The sequence below is a fragment of the Aquarana catesbeiana genome, linkage group LG10, assembly GCF_042186555.1.
Source record: "Aquarana catesbeiana isolate 2022-GZ linkage group LG10, ASM4218655v1, whole genome shotgun sequence".
Lineage (NCBI taxonomy): Eukaryota > Metazoa > Chordata > Amphibia > Anura > Ranidae > Aquarana > Aquarana catesbeiana.
Window position 1 is genome coordinate 41,227,137 of NC_133333.1, and position 19,052 is coordinate 41,246,188.

General features: G+C 41.3%; 1 protein-coding gene across 2 annotated transcripts; it reads right to left on the minus strand.

Annotated features, from left to right (window-relative positions):
* Positions 1-226: 226 nt before the first annotated feature.
* LOC141110616 (uncharacterized) lies at positions 227-17,790 on the minus strand. 2 transcript variants are annotated; one of them, XM_073602058.1, is made up of 5 exons: positions 17,633-17,790; positions 12,070-12,189; positions 9,070-9,222; positions 3,832-3,984; positions 227-545 (listed from the first exon to the last, which is right to left on the minus strand). In XM_073602058.1, the coding sequence occupies exons 1-5, from the start codon at positions 17,679-17,681 to the stop codon at positions 367-369; spliced, it is 654 nt and encodes a 217-aa protein (XP_073458159.1). In that variant the 5' UTR covers positions 17,682-17,790; the 3' UTR covers positions 227-366. The 2 variants fall into 2 exon arrangements, with proteins under 2 accessions (XP_073458159.1, XP_073458160.1); XM_073602059.1 differs by lacking the exon at positions 3,832-3,984.
* Between the last annotated feature and the right edge of the window lie 1,262 nt (positions 17,791-19,052).

Consider the following 19,052-nt stretch of genomic DNA (forward strand, 5'->3'; position numbering starts at 1 on the left):
GTTCATACTCCACAAATGTGTCAAGTGCCAAAAACTAAGAGGAAAGTACCTACAACAACAGATGGCAGAGCTGCTGGCTGACCGATGCGGGAATTAATTATGCGGGAATTATTTCTTCATGACACATCATTAAGGCAATGGCATTGTGCAGTATATTGCATATACCAATTACTGTGTGTAATAATGACAAATGCAGATTGTCTTTGAAAAAACAAAGTAACACTGATGATGAGTTAAAGATTTTATTAACATGCATTTAGCACATCTACAGTTTGATACATCTCAATGCTGTTTTCAGTTGTCATTGTTTCTAAAGCAACCAAAGCTTATGACGTTTTACACATGCATCAAAGTCCTAACATAAGATCAAGCTTGGCTTGCAGCTGCATTGGTTGTTGTTTTTCTAGCAGGAACAACTGATATTGCAGGGGTACACGTCATCTCTATTGCTTCTAATTGCTTTGCTCCGGCTACAACTCCATCCCCCATTTTACAACCACCTTCTGTAATGCAGGCTTGTATTGACATTGGTACTTTCTTACCATCTGCAAATCAAGATAAGATTTTATTTTTACCAAATACTTCTAAATAGGGTACAGTGAATAATGTTGCTAAACTTGATTTGCTCTGAACCTTGTCACCCTAAGACATGTAATTTGTTACTTGAAGGATCCCCAGGTAAAAATAGGAGAAAACCCCTGAAAAAAGGAAAATAATGCAACCATCACATCTAAGGATTAGTAAGCTGCAATATTTTTCATTTTTGTTTTAGGATTTGGTTGTTCCAAGCTGGAACTACATCAAGGTGGGCAGGGACAGATCCTTAAATTATAGTAAGGAGATCTGACTGATGGACTCTTCATTGAGTGAAACAATATAGGGTGAATCAACCCACTAGAAATGATTGCTTTGGAGGGATTTGTACCTTTAAAACATGGGGAATTCCTTACATGATTGGACGGTTCAAGTGACTTGAGACAGAGGAGACAGGAGGGATCATTCCCTTTTCCTATCACATACAGTATGTATAATTCTAAAATCCAGATAGGCATAAAAGAGGATGAAAAGGGAATGCTCATTTGTTTGATAGCAAAAATGTGTTCGTGATTGCTTGATTTTTAAAAAAAATGTAGTTTCTATGTAAAATATTGTACATATGCAGTCTAAACTATATACAGGGTTCATTTAATATTTATTTCATTTAAGTAGGCAAAGGAACTCTGTGTTGCACCTTAAAGTAAAGGGGATCTTTGGAGCCTTATACCATTCTTATGGTCAATGAACCTTAAAGTGAATCAAAATGTATGGCAAGGAGTACATCGCTCCATATAAAGTATCTCACAAAAGTGAGTACACCCCTCACATTTTTGTAAATATTTTATTCTATCTTTTCATGTGACAACACTGAAGAAATTACACTTTGCTACAATGTAAAGTAGTGAGCGTACAGCTTGTATAACAGTGTACATTTTCTGTGCCCTCAAAATAACTCAACACGCCATTAATGTCTAAACCGCTGGCAACAAAAGTGAGTACACTCCTAAGTGAAAATGTCCAAATTGGGCCCAAAGTGTCAATATTTTGTGTGGCCACCATTATTTTCCAGCACTGCCTTAACCCTCTTGGGCCTGGAGTTCACCAGAGCTTCACAGGTTTCCATTGGAGTCCTCTTCCACTCCTCCATGACGACATCACAAAGCTGGTGGATGTTAGAGACCTTGCGCTCCTCCACCTTTCATTTAAGGATGCCCCACAGATGTTCAATAGGGTTCAGGTCTGGAGACATGCTTGGCCAGTCCATCACCTTTACCCTCAGCTTCTTTAGCAAGGCAGTGGTCGTCTTGGAGGTGTGTTTGGGGTTGTTACCATGTTGGAATACTGCCCTGCGGCCCAGTCTCCGAAGGGAGGGGATCATGCTCGGCTTTAGTATGTCACAGTACATGTTGGCATTCATGGTTCCCTCAATGAACTCAATGAACTGAAGCTCCCCAGTGCTGGCAGCACTCATGCAGCCCCAGACCATGACATGCTTGACTGTAAGACACACTTGTCTTTGTACTCCTTACCTGGTTGCCGCTACACACGCTTGACACCATCTGAAGCAAATACATTTATCTTGGTCTCATCAGACCACAGGACATTGTTCCAGTAATCCATGTCCTTAGTCTGCTTGTCTTCAGCAAACTACAGGCTTTCTTGTGCATCATCTTTAGAAGAGGCTTCCTTCTGGGATGACAGCCATAGAGACCAATTTAATGCAGTGTGCGGCGTATGGTCTAAGCACTGACAGGCTGACCCCCCACCCTTTCAACCTCTGCAGCAATGCAGGCAGCACTCATATGTCTATTTCCCAAAGACAACCTCTGGATATGACGCTGAGGACGTGCACTCAACTTCTTTGGTCGACCATGGCAAGGCCTGTTCTGAGTGGAACCTGTCCTGGTAAACCACTGTATGGTCTTGGCCACCGTGCTGCAGCTCATTTTCAGGGTCTTGGCAATCTTCTTATAGCCTAGGCCATCTTTATGTAGAAAGAACATTCTTTTTTTCAGATCCTCTGAATTCTTTGCCATGAGGTGCCACGTTGAACTTCCAGTGATCAGTATGAGAGAGTGAGAGCAATGACACCAAACTTAACACACCTGCCCCTTATTCACACCAGAGACCTTGTAACACTAACAAGTCACATGACTCTAGGGAGGGAAAATTGCAAATTTGGCCCATTTTCACTTGGTGGTGTACTCACTTTGGTTTCCAGTGGTTTAGACATTAATGGCACAGTACATGTTGGCATTCATGGTTCCCTCAAGGAACTGTAGCTCCCCAGTGCCGGCAGAACTCATCCAGCCCCAGACCATGACACTCCCACCACCATGCTTGACTGTAGGCAAGACACTTATCTCTGTACTCCTCACCTGGTTGCCGCCACACACGATTGACACATCTGAACCAAATAAGTTTATCTTGGTCTCATCAGACCACAGGTCAAGGTTCCAGTAATCCATGTCCTTAGTCTACTTGTCTTCAGCAAATTTTTTGTGGGCTTTCTTGTGCATCATATTTAGGAGAGGCTTCCTTCTGGGACAACAGCCATGCAGACCAATTTGATGCAGTGTGCAATGTATGGTCTGAGCACTCACAGGCTGACCCCCCCACCCCTTCAAACTCTGCAGCTTTGCTGGCAGCACTCATACGTCTATTTCCCAAAGACAACCTCTGGATATGACGCTTAGCATGAGCACTCAACTTCTTTGGTCGACCATGGCGAGGCCTGTTCTGAGTGGAACCTGTCCTGTTAAACCACTGTATGGTCTTGGCCACCGTGCTGCACCTCATTTTCAGGGTCTTGGCAATCTTCTTATAGCCTAGGCCATCTTTATGTAGAAAGAACATTCTTTTTTTCAGATCCTCTGAATTCTTTGCCATGAGGTGCCACGTTGAACTTAGTGACCAGTATGAGAGAGTGAGAGCAATGACACCAAATTTAACACACCTGCTCCCCATTCACACCTGGGACCTTGTAACACTAATGAGTCACATGACATCGGGGAGGGAACATGGCTATTTGGGCCCAATTTGGACATTTTCACTTGGTGTACTCACTTTTGTTGCCAGCGGTTTAGACATTAATGGCTGTGTGTTGAGTTATTTTGAGGGGACAGCAAATTTACACTGTTATACAAGCTGTACACTCACTACTTTACATTGCAGCAAAGTATCATTTCTTCAGTGTTATCACATGAAAAGATGTAATAAAATATTTTCAAAAATGTTGTGCGATACTGTTTATGTGGTAATCACAATAGAATCATAATTGTGATAGATACATACCGGACAGCTGAACAAATGACCTACACTTCAAACACTCAAATTCATTCCCACGGCACAACACCATTCCATTGCTTTTGCAGCCATCAGTAGATGTATTCACATAGCAGCTTGGACACATGAAGTTGTTTAGTGGCATTTTATCATGACATTGTTCTGGAAAATAAAAATAAATTAATACATTTGCTATCTATCTATGTACATACCTGGGAACTTTCCAAGCGAGTTTTGGGTGGAGGAAGTTGACCTGCACAGAGTTCTCACCTCAACCCAATAGAACACTTTTGGGATGAATTAAAGCGGAGACTGCGAGCCAGGCCTTCTCATCCACATCAGTGCCTGACCTCACAAATGTGCTTCTGGAAGAATGGTCAAACGTTTCCATAGACACACTCCTAAACCTTGTAGACAGCCATCCAAGAAGAGGTATAGCTGCAAAAGGTGGGCCAACTCAATATTGAATTCTATAGACTAGACTGGGATGCCATTAAAACTGATGTGCGTGCAAAGGCAGGTGTCCCAATACTTTTGGTAAAATAGTGTGTGTGTGTGTGTGTGTGTGTGTGTGTGTGTGTGTGTATATATATATATATATTATATTTTGTAGGCAGAACTTCCGAGACTGGCCCTGTGCTCACCTTTAACTGCTGTCACTTTCAAATACAGAAGCCAGTAGAGGAAGTTTTCTGCAATAATCTCTTCCTCTACCAGTTTCTGTGTTCACAAGTGACAGAGCAGCTTCTTTTCTGGTGGCTTACATAGAACCCTCTCTGCCCAGCACCAGTGGCTGCCCATCCATAGGGGCGCACGGGCGACACCCATTCCTCCCCCCAGGCAGTCACAAAATAAGTAAATAAATCATTTTTAAAAAAGGCCCTTTAAAAAAAAAAATGTCCTTAAGTGCAACATCTATGCAATCACGAGATTGCAGACAAGACGCTTCATTTGCAGGGTTTTGACCTGCCCTGTGGCGCAATCCATTGCGCCAGAATACTTCCGCCCGTAGTATCACTATGGGTGCATTGTTCTTGTTTGGCACCACCCTAGGACATGGGCAGTGCTTTCCCTCCGAGTTACGATATCACTTCCGGTTTCCCTGGCCAGTGATAAACCGGAAGTGATGTCAGCAGCTCAGTGGAATGCACGGCCCGAACTGAGCTTTTTATTCACAGCCCTCCCTCCTCTCTACACTGACACTTCCATCCCAGCCTGAAGCATGGGCAGCTATGGTTGGCAGGCTAGCCTTGCAGGATGTCCCTGAGTTGCTGGACATGAAGAAGGGTGACAATGTGCTGGACAGTTCCGACTCAGGACTCCCCCAAAGTCCTTGTCCCAGCAACTGACTCAGCCCAGCAACAGCAAACAAGTCCTCTGATAGGGAGGTGTCTGGGCAGACAGTGCCTGTGGTGATTACAGTCCTGTCTATGTACTAGAGGTTATTGGGCTTTCACATAAGAGCCTGTATAGATATAACCTCATGGACTCTAGGGGGCACAAGGTGTACAAGGGCACACTGTGTTCCAGCAATGTGATGTTCATTGATGATGTGATCATTGGTGATCAGTAATGAGATGATGATCAGTGATGCAATGTGATGATAATCAATGATGTGAACAGTGGTGATCAGTATGCTGTGATTCGGGGCTGTATACTCTGCTGTGAGTCTGGGCTGTATACTCTGCTATGAGTCTGGGCTGTATACTCTGCTGTGATTCTGGGCTGTATACTCTGCTGTGATTCTGGGGCTGTATACTCTGCTGTGAGTCTGGGCTGTATACTCTGTCCTGTGATTCTGGGGCTGTATACTTTTGTCATGTGATGCTGAGCTGTATACTCCTGACACTATAGGTGGAAGCAAGGGGAATACAGGGGACAGAGTGGGTGGATGCTATAGGGGTGGGGCTTATAAGTGGGAGGGGTCAAAAAGGAGGGGCGGGTCTGGCGCCCCAACATCCTAAAACGTCACCAGCCGCCACTGCCCTGCACATCCATATAAATATCAGAGGAGGAGGTGAGGGGATTTACACAGCCATACAATTCTAGCGGCATTGGACTTCTCCACTCCTTGTCTAGTTATAGCTGCTCATCTGCAACAGCCTCTTTCTCTGCCATTCTATAGGAGGAGGAATTTTTGGGGTGGGGGATTAGCTCTGTCAGATGAAGGTCATTTGTGGTTGTACAGTTGTTGTCTGTGTGTTACCTACTTTCTGTATGATACACACCCTTGATAAGAATCTGGTATGTATTTGGGGATGTGGGCCCCACCTCATTTGGTAGCAGATGCAGTTTGCTTATCTACCATTAGATGACTCTGTTGCAATTTTGGTATGGTAAGGTAAAAGTTATAAGCAGGTGTTAGCTCCCTTTTAGAGAAATCCCTCCCTAGGGATGCCAAGATATAGACCTACACTGAGATGAGCTAAGGGGCCCTTTGCGGGCTGAATTTCCAGGAGAGGTGGTATAGATCAGGGTTTTTCAACCAGGGTGTCGCGGACAGATCCCGATCTGATCGCTACTCTGTGTTAACTCCCATGCAGTGCGACTCTGCAAGGAGAGAGGGAGCACAGCCCGCACGGCTCTCTCCTGCAACTATATGTACTATTGTCAGCAAAGCAGAAAGCTGTGCATGCCGCCCGCCTGTGTCCTACCAACCGATGACTCTTCATCAGTAGGGAAGATGGCTAAAAGATGTGTACTTGTGCTCTGCACTGAAATAACTGCTAAAGAATGTTTAACCTTTCACATTGCATTCTGCTCTGAAGATTCTGATAGTATGTCAAATGTGAAATGGCATGGGAAATAATGTGAAGATGTGAAGGTGCAGTAAAGTGCTGAAAATGCATTCATGTGTGGACATTCCTTTATTAAGTGTTAGTCACAGGGCTAGGAATTTGTGTGTGGGCCTCTAACCAGGAGACATATGGTGGCTACAAAACAGTTGAATGAGTGTTCTAATCAAAAGAAGAAGAGGAGTGGGACTGGTACAACTTGGTGCCAACATCTGACCATACTATCAGAATCTTTAGTGTAGAACGCCATATGAAAGGTTAAACATTCTTTAACAGTTATTTAAGTGCAGAGCAATTATACATCTTTTAGCCATTTTCCCTCTTGACTCTCCTCCTTGGGAGCACCAAAGCATTGGGACCACTTCCCTATGTAACTTTGCCCAGCAGAAAATTCTCCCTGATGACATCCATTCTCAAGCTTCCACAGTTACTCTTAACCCATACACATTATTTATAAAACAAAGGAAGCTTGCTAAGAAGCTTGAAATAACGACATTGTAATGGCTTTTTTTCTTTTCCTTCGTAAAAATATCAGTTTTGCTATATTACTTTTTTCACAAATGCATCATTTGCCTGTCGAGTTTAGGGGCATTTTTAATGTTACACTCTCAGCAATATTAAAGTCACTGCTCTGCAAAATTGTTTTTGCAATGGTGAAAGTCCCCTGGGGCAGTGCCCCATGCACTCCTGTTGCCAATCCACTGGCTATTAGCCTTAAATTGGAGAAAATTAATTTGACAGATTCAGCTCCTATTGACTTCAATGTGGTTTAGACTAGGCATCAGAACTTTTAAAATGTTTGGCCACACCTCTGCAAACTGAGGATGTAGATGAAACAAGGAAGAAGAGGTGGGTCTGGTGGCCCACCTTTATGCTGCAGTTCAGGGAAGGCCATAGCAGAGCTTTCAGTGCTCCATGGAGAGTGTAGTAGAGGGAATTAATGCTGCAGAGTCTCATCTGGTTGGTTTTGGGCTGGTGCACCACGTAGAGGTGGGTCAGGCTTAGGATTGCCACCTTTACTTCAAGCCAAACCCGAACACTTTAGCCTGGGACACACTGCTGCTCCTAAATTCAAATATAGGAGCTTTTGCCTTTTTTTTATGACGGGGTGTCCATGCACACATAGGCTTTTGCCAGAGTTTAGGAGCAGCAGAATTTAAAGGCAGTGAAATTCTCCTCTCCCGAATACAATTCTTCTGCTGATTCTTCAAGCTTTTGGGCATAAAAAAACTCCAAAAACTGCTAGGGACTTATTCATTGCAATGGCCAGAATAAATTACAATTCAAAAATGAAATAAATAAACACCCAAACACCAAATGCTGCTAAACCCACGTAAACTGGTTGAAAAAATGCAGCTTAGGTGAGTTTTTAATTTTTTAAACCAGTGTGCATTAAGCCTTATTCTGGCACAGCAGTATGGGGAGTTCAACTTCCAGGCAGACCTTGTGTGATGACACCTGCCTGGTCCTGCACACATGTCCTGCTCTCAGGCTACTATTGGATGGATACCATGTAAAACCGCCTGCACCTTGCTACCTCTTGGAGTTTGGCATCTGTGCATCCAAGCAACCACTACCTACAATGTTTACAGTCAACGGATGCTGAGTATTACAGAGAGCTGGAGAACTGAGCCCAGCCAGTAATGAGCTGGCAAGAAAAGCCAACATTGCTGGCTTGACTATGGCAAGTTCCCAGGTATGTCTTTCTGTCTGTTGGTATTTCTTCACCTAGTTGTCCTCAGCTTATAACCTCCAGTGGTGGATGTTGATGGAATAGGGTACTGTATAGGAAAACAGTTTGGCGCACCTTTTGAACTTCAGTTTTAGATGCAATCTTGTTTTAGGTCAGGCTACCTGGCTAATGCTAATACTCTTGCTTGCTAGTGATTAATTCAACTGAAGAAGCTCTATCTAGGTTCACCTAGCTTCAAACTGAAAATCCTTTGCATGCACTTATCTGTATAAACTGCTCAGCATAGTAGTTCATGGGTAACAATTCATCACTTTCCCTGTAGTGATGTAGACTTCGTCCTTATAGATGATGAATATTTTAGTTTTACATAAAGTGATGAAAGGTCCAGATTGTGGAGATGTGCTTTCTTTTTTTTATCTTAGTGACTGTTGTTGCTAGAAAGTGGAGGAAATCCAAAATGTTGCCACCAGAACGGGAAAGAATGTGAAATCATCCAATAAAGGTGCCTGTTTTGGTAACAAATGTTTAAGAAGAGATTTTCCTTTTTGTGTCTTCTGGACAGGAAGTGAAGGGAAATCCTAATGGCACACAGATGACAAATAAAATTGCCTACTCTACCCAAAATGACAAAAATGGGCTTTAAATACTTTCAAACTTACAGTTGCTTGCTGAATTACTGCACTTCTTTTTTGCTTCAAAAAATAGGAGGAAGACAACAAAACTATAATTATTTTCACAGACAAGGATACATAAACTCACCCTTATACTCCAGTTCAGCGTTACTGTTCTCTCCTTCCCTACATTCACCACTGACTCGGAGGTTGAAGCCATGGTTTGTTGATACGGAGAAGCAATTATCACACATTATATCCCTTGCACACGTTTTTTTCACACTTTTATAAATCACATTGCCTGAAAAAATATCACAAAGCATGAAAGTGAACATTTGTCTTACAAGAAATGACTGGGGGGACAAAAAACTGGCATTGGATAAGGTAAGTATGCAAGTGTTAAATCTGATTTTGGGATATAGTTATGGGTTAGGTCAATCTAAAGTTGGCTATACACTGTTAGTATTTTTTTTAGCCTGAACAAAAGATGGGATTCCCCTGAAGGAATGCCCCCCTGTCGGGACATCGTGCTATTGCCAAAATACACTGATCAGCGTCTGTAGCCACTGATTGAGAAACATTTTCCAGTTTAGTGGTTAGAGTGAAGGTCAAGGTTAGGGTTTATGGGGCTAACTGTTAAATATCAGGGGTTGGTTAAATTGTAACAGTTGAGTGTTAGGTTTAGTAACACAATGAGATTGATTTATGAAAACTGGAGAATGCACAATCCAGTGCAGCTGTACATGTAGCCAATTAACTTCTAACATCAGCTTGTTCAATTAAGCTTTGACAAAAAAAAACAGAAGAGATGCTGCCTTCTATATAACAGCAACTCTCCCACCCAGTGGCAGCTTGTGCTCAATTTTGTTGGGAGGCGCGGCAAACAAACCCCCCCGCCAGGTCTGCACTTACCCAATATATAGTCATGGCTTCCCTGGCTTCTCCTTCCAGCTAATCCGGTCTTAAGGTCTGCCTCCTGTTCTGATTGGTCGGGAGGAGAAGCCGGAAGACCATAGCGAATATTGGGTGAGTTCGACCTTTTTGAAGCCAATCAGAGCCTCAGGCTCTAATCATGTGCTTCCAAAAAAAAATGATGAGTCTGGCGCCCCACATGGAATTAGGGGAGCTACGCCCCTTATGGACCGGTCACCGCTGTTCCCAACCCTCCACTCGGCTGTTCATTCACAGAAGGCTTTTTTATTTTGTGAATAAGCTAATATAATACAATGTTCTCTGTGACTGGGCAAGAGGAGGGGCAGCCACAGTGGCTGCAGGTGACTATGCAGTTGTAGAGCTGAGACCAGAAGGTCCAGTGATGGAGAAAATATAGAAAAAGCTATGCTCTTGGCACTCAGTAAAAATGTAATTGTAAATCAAAGAGATAAGTTCATGAGGTGGCATACACCTTGTTGGACTTAATCGAGATCGAGAAATGTTTTCCAGCTTAGTGGTTAGGGTGCAGGTCAAGGTTAGTGTTTATGGGGCTAAATGGTAGGTTACACATTAGGGGGCTGGTTAAATGGTAACGTTTGAGTGTAAGGGTTAGCTTTAGTAACACAATGGGATTGATTTACGAAATCTGGAGAGTGCAAAATCTGGTACAGTTGTGCATGGTAGCCTATTAACTTATAACATTAGTTTGTTCAATTAAGCTTTGACAAAAAAAAAAACTGGAAGCTGATTCATTTCTATGCAGAACTTCACCAGATTTTGCACTCTCCAGTTTTAGTAAATCAACCCCAATAGGTTTGAGGTAAGAGCTAAGCAGGATCAGGTTCATTGATAAGTGTTAAGTTTAAGGGCTAAGTGTAGTTAAGTTTGTGTGGGTAAGGGAGCTTAGTTAAGTGTTAAGGAATCCTTCCAAATGTTTAAGTCCAAAAACCTTCCTTTACATTCCCTCACTGATCTGAATCCTCCTACATTTTGTGTATCACATGCCCCCCATACCCAGATACAGCACTATGCTCACGATGGGAGGGTTTCAACAACACAGGCAGTGCTGTCAATATAAAAAGCAATGGACAGGATTAGGTGTGGCCAGGTGATGATTGACAAGCTACAGGCTTGTGACTCATCAGGGGCAATGGTGTTAGCCACCCCCAGGGCTGCCGTGAGAAACCACAGGGCCCCATAAAGCCAATCTGTCAGCCCCCCTCATCCCAAATAAAGACAGTTTACTATCAGTTATGAATGAACACAGTGAGTGATCACTACCGATCACTCATTGTGTTCATTAAGGAAAGGAAGGGGCTGGTAAATGTGACATATTTACCGGACCTTCCATCCTGAGGGATCCTATGGTGTCCATGCATCTGCCAGTTGGAAGGAGGAGAGGGAGGGAGGTGGCACGGTGGTGGTGGCAGGGGTACACAGGGGGGCCTGGGCAGCAGGGAGAAATGTTTGGTGTCCAAGGAGAGTGCTTGGTGTGGCAGGGGGGCGATTACTGGAACCCATCCCTTGCAAGGCTCACACTGCAGCAGCCAAAAGCTGGTGGGAGGGAGAGGAGAAGAAGTCAGCTTTCAGCTGCTGCAGAGAGAGCCATTCAGGGGATCAGTTCTAATAATTGACAGTAGTAACAAAAATTAGCTTACAAAAGTAAACAAGCTGCAGCAGTATGAAAACAAGAACTGATATAATAGCAGAGTATAGGCCTTTTAAAGCCCTGGGGGCCAAGTGGTCCTGGGAAGGTTCCCGCAAGAGCGGGGTCTAGGCCCACCAATATCCATACAATGGTACAATTTGTAGCCTATACAAATCTAGGAAGAGGAGATGGATCAGAAACTAGGAAGAAAACTGGTGTTAGGGAAGGAAGAATGTGCTCCTGAGGAGTAGAGAGCCAGGGAGGGGATGAGGAAAGATAGAGAGGAAAGGAGGCCAGGGTTAGAGGCCTAGAGAGGTTAGAGGCCTGACCTCACAAATGCACTTCTGGAAGAATGGTTAAACATTACCATAGACACACTCCTAAATCTTGTGGACATCCTTCCCAAAAGAGTTGAAGCTGTTATAGCTGCAAAGGGTGGGCCAACTCAATATTGAACCCTATGAGCTATAACTGGGATGCCATTAAAGTTTGTGTGCGTGTAAAGGCAGGTGTCCCAATACATTTGGTAACATAGTATATATCAGCATGCAGTTCCCCCATACTTACTGATATTGTAGTATTCTGACAGCATCATGCACTTGGTTCCATCACATTCTGTATCCTTTTCTGTGCCGCATTCAGTTGAGTCAATATTCCAACACCTTTTGCACATGGTTTTGAGATGCCCTAAAATACAAAAAGACAACATGATGGAATTAAAGTGAAAAATCTGTGATTTTCCCATTCAGGGCAAAGTTATCAATTCAGCTAACTGTTGCTTCTCCTCATCTAACTATTACCTCTCTCCTTTTGTCCCTCTGGCTGCTTTGGAGGATGACAGCTGGCGGTGTCCACAGCACTGCATGGACCTGGTATAGCACAGAGTCTCAGGAAAGGGCAGGTGGCAACATGTTTCAGGAGCACAGCCCTCTATGCCAAACCTGCCCAAAAGAGAATATGCCAGCTTATAAGCACAGCTTCAGCGAAAGGAGCAGAGCGGAGAGAGCACTGCAAGTGGGACCTAAAGTGTCACTAAACCCACATCATAAAAAACTATCAATGTATCCGTGTATTACATGCTGTTCATAGTCACTCAGTCACTATGAGATTCACTTTCTGTATTCTGAAAAAAAAAAAAAAAAAAAAAGCTGGTTGATCCTGCTGCTCTCTATCTCCCCCTTCTGTTCAAGTCACCAATTCTGCTAGGGATTTTGCAGACCATGGTTGGCAACTCTGCACATGCTCGTTTTTCAGTGAGTTTCTACGCAGAGCATTTCCTCCCTATCACATCTGAGCAGCCCATGTGACTATAGAGTCACACATGTGGGCATATACACAGTAGTATACGACAGCCCACTCCCTCTCTCCTCCTCCATGCCCACTAACCAGGTAAACACAATAGGGGTTGGGATATCACATGTAGATTGATGGAGGCTTCATCTCCCTCTTATTCTAAGACACAGGCTAGAAAGGCGTGATGCAGTCTATGACTGGCAGAAATCCAACTACACCAATTGTCACAAAATAATGAAGATTTGATTTCAAATATTATATTTGTATGACAATTTATAACAGTTTTATTGATATTAATTATTTATTTTTACTGTGTATTCCAAAGGCTGTTTTTTTTTTATTTTGAACACGTGACCAGCAGCAGAGGACTAGAAGCTCCTCCTGCTTATGTTTCCCTGCAGGCAGGCTGGGAAATATCTGGGGCATGTGATAGCTGTACATTGATTAGGAAAAAGGTACTTAGATTTTTTTTATTAAAATAATTACAGTGCCATCATCCATATACAGGAATACAAGGGATAATATCAATTAAACTGGGTGTGTTTAGTATCACTTTAATGATATTTACAAAGCAGACTACAAGCACCAGCATACCATCAAACTTAATAAAAAGAGAAGATTGTGAATAAAGGAATATAACACAATGGTATACAATACTAACTGAACTACACAGCACCAAATATAATATAAAGTAATGTCTAAAAATTCACATAAAATATATATCCTAGACATCATTAAATGTCTAAGTGAAGGCTTTAAAATATACTTAAATTGGTTCTAACGGCTGACGTTTTTTTACCTTCTATGAGTGAAGGTAAAAAACCTCTGCGTGCAGTGCCCCCCCCCCCCCCAATCCACTGAGCCCCCTCCAATCCGGCGATGGTCACGATAGCCTTGGCTGCCCCGGGACTCTCCCTCATTGGGTGAGACAGCAGCGTGAGCCAATGGGGAGAGAGCAGGGGGGGGAGCCAGGGCTCTAAGTGTCTTATGGACGCATAGAACAGTGGCTCAGGAGGTGCCCCCAGGGCAAGCAGCTTTTTCTGGGGGCACTGCTCTAAGAGGAGGAGCCAGGAGCACCTATGGGGGACACGGAAAGAAGAGAATCAGAGCTGCTCTGTGCAAAACCACTGCACAGGGCAGGTAAATATAATATGTTTGTTATTTTAAATTTAAAAGAGAACAAAACTTTATTTTTACTATTTTAATAGTGAACAATACTTTATTAAACAAGACAATAAAGTGTTATAAAAATGATATAAAATGTGTAAGAAATATATATGAATAGGTATAAAAATTTGAAAAAATGTAAAACTATTTATATATAAAAATATATTAATCTAAAAAAAAAATAACCAAAGGCTTATGAGATCAAATAAATAAGAGTATGGTATGGAGCAAAGCTGAGACATGATCAGTGGCATAGTTATATATATGAAATTAAAAATATTAAGGTAAAATAATAGACATGTGCACTGACGAAAAATTAATTCATTTGTTTTTTTCCGTTTTTCGGGTCATTTGTTATGATCGCAATTCTTAAATTCGAAAAAAATGTAAATTCGAAAAAATTCAGTAATTCGAAAAGACTGGGAAATTTGGAAATTCGAAAAAAAATTGGAAAATCTGAAATTCAAAAAAAAAAAATTGGAAAATTAAAAAAAAAATCTGAAATTCGAAAACCAGAAAATTTGAAAATCTGAAATAATAACTAACTAATAATAACTTAACTATTACTAAGTATTAAATTATAGGTATTGGAATTTCCTTTCAAATTTGGCTGTTAGTGACTGAATACCAATTTATCCGAAGTTACGAATTATCCGAAATAACGAATGCTGCATCTAAACAAATGGAACGGAACAAATTAATAATAAATAATAATAATAATAAAACATTTTATTATTATCATTGTAATTTATTATTATTAATTTGCAATGTTCCATTCGTTTAGATATGGCATTCGTTATTTCGGATAATTCATAACTTCGGATAAATTTATATTCTTTACATTCACTAACAGACAAATTTGAAAGGAAATTCCAATACCTATAATTTATTAGTTAAGTTATTAGTTAGTTATTTCAGATTTTCAAATTTTTGGTTTTTCAAGTTTTCGAACTTCCGAATTTCTGATATTTTTGGAATTTTCGAATTTCCAATTTTTTCAGAATTCACAATTTTTTTCAAATTTCCGAATTTCTGATTTTTTTTGAATTTCCAAATTTACGAATGTTTTCAAATTTGCAAATTTTTGAATATTCAAAATTATGAATATTCAGAAAAGTTTGTTAAATGGGTTTTCGTTAATTCGGATATCAACCAATTAAAAATTTGTCAAAATTCATTAAAAAACTAATTCGGAACGAAACAAAGTCTAGGAAATGAAACAAAAATAAAACATTCATATGGTCAGAATGAATGTAAATGTGAAAATATATAAAAATGAACCGGATATCTTATTTAAAATGATCCTATTGAGTATTACATTCTGATTGGAATATGCTAAAGAAATAATAATGTAGAGTAAAAAATAATACAGGGTAAAAAAGTAAAGGCAAGATAAGTAAAATCGACAAGCATGATGTCACTAGGTGTGCAGCTCAAAAATGATTCCCCAAAATTCACTAATAATCAACTACAATGTTTACCTTAAAAATATAATAAAATTACATGAGAGAGATGAGGAAAATAATAATATGTGATACACTAAATATTACATATTGACAAAAAATGATAAAATTGATAACCTAAGCTAATAAGTACCAATTAATGCCAAAATCAATATTGTAGCCTAGCGGATAAAGGGTCTCATATATCCAAAAAGATTCCCGCTGGCTAAGGGTGATTATTTGATTACTTCCCCTCCCAATAGGGGTTTTTTTAAATTCCCCCAAAAATTAGGGAGGAGAAGTCTTTATTGTAATGAGTTGCATCATGGTTTGAGATGCTATGCTTAGGGTAACCTAATGTTCCCTAATTCTCATACACATTGGTCATTTGGTTCCTCCAATATATTGGATCTGGCATGGGCATTGGAGGGCATAGACTACTCCCTCTGTTCTATGTGTTATGCAATATATCTGAGAAGTATAGCCAAAGCTTTTTTGGCTGTTCTTGTTCTATGGATCATAGGAGTGCAGTTCATTCGAAAGCTTGCTAAAGTATTGTTTGATTGCCCAATTCTTGGTCTTAGAGCTGGAGATGGACAGATGCAGGATTGGACCAAAGCTGCATCCACCTAAGTGGGTATAGATTTTTATTTTTTTGTGAAACCCATACTTCTCTTTTAACATCCATCTGGGGCCATGTGTCTTTATTGTTAGCCCTGGATGGACCAGTAAGACATTTTTGATGGACCCTCTCTATAAGTTTAGGGTTATATTGCCTATCAACAAACTTCTTTTTCAGTAACTGACCTTTCAAAATATTATCAGCTCTGTATCTCTGGCAGATTCAACTGGTATTCTGTTGCATTTTATAAATAGTTTTAGCAAAATGCTTTCAATTATATATTTAACCCCTTCCCGCCGAGCGTACGCATATGTGCATACTCGGCTTTCGGGGGTTATACTGGGATGATGCCTGCAGCTGCAGGCATCATCCCGGTGCTGTTTTTTAGAGCCGGTGATCGGCTTTCCAAGTATAGCAACTGATGCAGCTAAAAGCCGCTCAGCTGTTATACCGGAGGAGTGGGAGGGAACGTCCCCACCTCCCGCCCCCCCCCGCCGCTCTTACCAGGCCTCCCGATCCACCGGGAGGCCTGATCACCAATCCGTCTCCTCCGGCGGCTACTGACAGTCTGGAACGAAGCCGTAAGCGGCTTCGTTCCAGCCCCCTAATTGTAAACGCGGAAGCGACCTCATGACATCACTTCCCGTTTACTCGGCTGCCAATGACGCCGGTTTTAAAAAAATATACAGTATTCAGAATCGCCGAAAATGGCGATCTGAATACTGTGAAGTGCAAAGGAGGGATCTTCCCTCCATAAAGATACCTGTCACCACCTATTACTGTCACAAGGGATGTTTACATTCCTTGTGACAGCAATAAAAGTGATAAAAAAAAAATATTTTTTTTAAACACAATTTATGAATGTAAAAATAAATAAGAAAAATTTTTTTTTTAAAGCGCCCCCGTCCCCGCGAGCTCGCGCAGCAAAGAAAACGCATACGGAAGTTGCGCCCGCATATGTAAACAGTGTTCAAATCACACATGTGAGGTATCGCCGCGATCGTCAGAGCGAGAGCAATAATTCTAGCACTAGACCTCCTCTGTAACTCTAACCTGGTAACCGTAAAAAAAATTAAAGCGTCGCCTATGGAGATTGTTAGGTACCATAGTTTGTCGCTATTCCACAAGTGCGTGCAATTACATACATATTCTACATAAAATCATCTTTCACATTATACAAAAAAATTGGGCTAACTTTACTGTTTGTTTTTTTTTAAATTCATGAAAATGGCCCTTATCCCAAAAAGTTGCGTTTAAAACACAGCTGCACAAATACCGTGTGACATAAAATATTACAACAATCGCCATTTTATTCTCTAGATTCTCTGCTTAAAAATATATATATAATGTTTGGGGGCTCTAAGTAATTTTCTAGCAAAAAATACAGATTTTAACTTGTAAACACCAAATGTCAAAAATAGGCTTAGTCATGAAAGGGTTAACAGACACAATTGGAGTAAATAAGACCAGTTCGTTGTTAGGATTTACACACTCTGTGGCTTCCAATTTACTACTTCCAATTTGTATTAGAATACAAACGTTTAGTACAATGGAGCAACGCAAATTAAAAAAAAAAATATAATTTTATGCCATAAATATTTCTTACCTGTAGTTACCATAGCACTCAAGATCAAGACAATGAAGATTTTATTCATGGTTATGGAAGTTATGGTTATGGTTCAGGTTCGAAGGCCAATATTCGAGTATCCTGACAGATCTTGTACCTGAAACTAGAGTTGAGTGAGGGTTTGGGAATATAGGAGAGATATTTATACTAATTTGAGTTTCATTTTGTGCCAAGGTACAGGGTACAAGGTGTACAAGCAGTTCCTCTTTGGCAAAATCCATATTTTACACAGTTGCATTTTACTGTTTGTTCAACAAATGTTCTGAAATGTTTGGACACATGTGCAAAGACTTGGAATGGTTTGTAAATGTTACTTTGTATCCAAGAACAATTTTCTACATTTCAAGAAAGAAATTAACCCCTGTTCTCACCGACAAATTACCAAACGCACAGTGAAAAAATAGTAAAGCCTATGTACCCAGGCAGCAGGACAAATGCATACCCCTCTGCTATCCCTGAAGGGTGTGATTGGTAACCCAGGAAAAGTCTGAGGCACTGGTTTGACAGCAGGAACGTGTGCCAAAAAATGCCTCATAAAACATATCTAAAACTGAAAATAAAAATATAATATATTGAAAATATTTAAATGAGGTGACTGTGTGAGTTTTAATATTATTTTTTTCCTTTATTTTCCAAATTTCTTTAAAAGGACAGTTCAGTTCATCACTTCTCACCACTTACTATGACATCACCTCTCCTTCTCTTTTAGGGCATGTCTGCTTTTTCTTTATTTTTTTTATTTTTTTGGACAGATCTTATTTGGGAAAGGGCTGGCAGCCTTTAGCTGTATTACTCCATGTTTTTTTTTTGCTGTTGCCTGCCCTTTCCCCAAGCTGTTGAATTCCCCCCCCTTCCATTTGCTGCTGCCCAGCCTTCCTCCTGCATTGTGGAAGGGTGGGCAGCCTCTGACCATAGGTTTTCCCTAGTGGTGGCTGGTGCTCAAAATTTTTTTGGGGGGTGCAAACAAACTGAAAAAAAAAAACATCAATTGCAGCCTCACTATACCATCAAACGCAGCCACTGTGCCCATCAATAGCCACCAATGTGCCCATCAAACGCAGCCACTGTGCCATCAAACACAGCCACTCTGCCATCAAATGCTCCCACTGTACCCATCAAATGCTCCCACTGTGCCATCAAATACTTCCACTGTGCCCATCAAATGCTCCCATGGTGCCATCAAATGCTCCCACTGTTCCCATCAAGTGCTGCCACTGTCCCCCCCCCGCCCGCCATTTGCACGGCACTTTTCCTGTCTCGGTGGGACAGCGGATGATTGCGGCGAGCAGCGAGTGGTTTCCTCCATGTCCTCAATGTCTTCTCCCGTCCTCCCCTATGATTGGACGCCTGGTAGGCATCCATTTACAGCACCTGTTGTTTCAGCCAATCAGGTGACGGG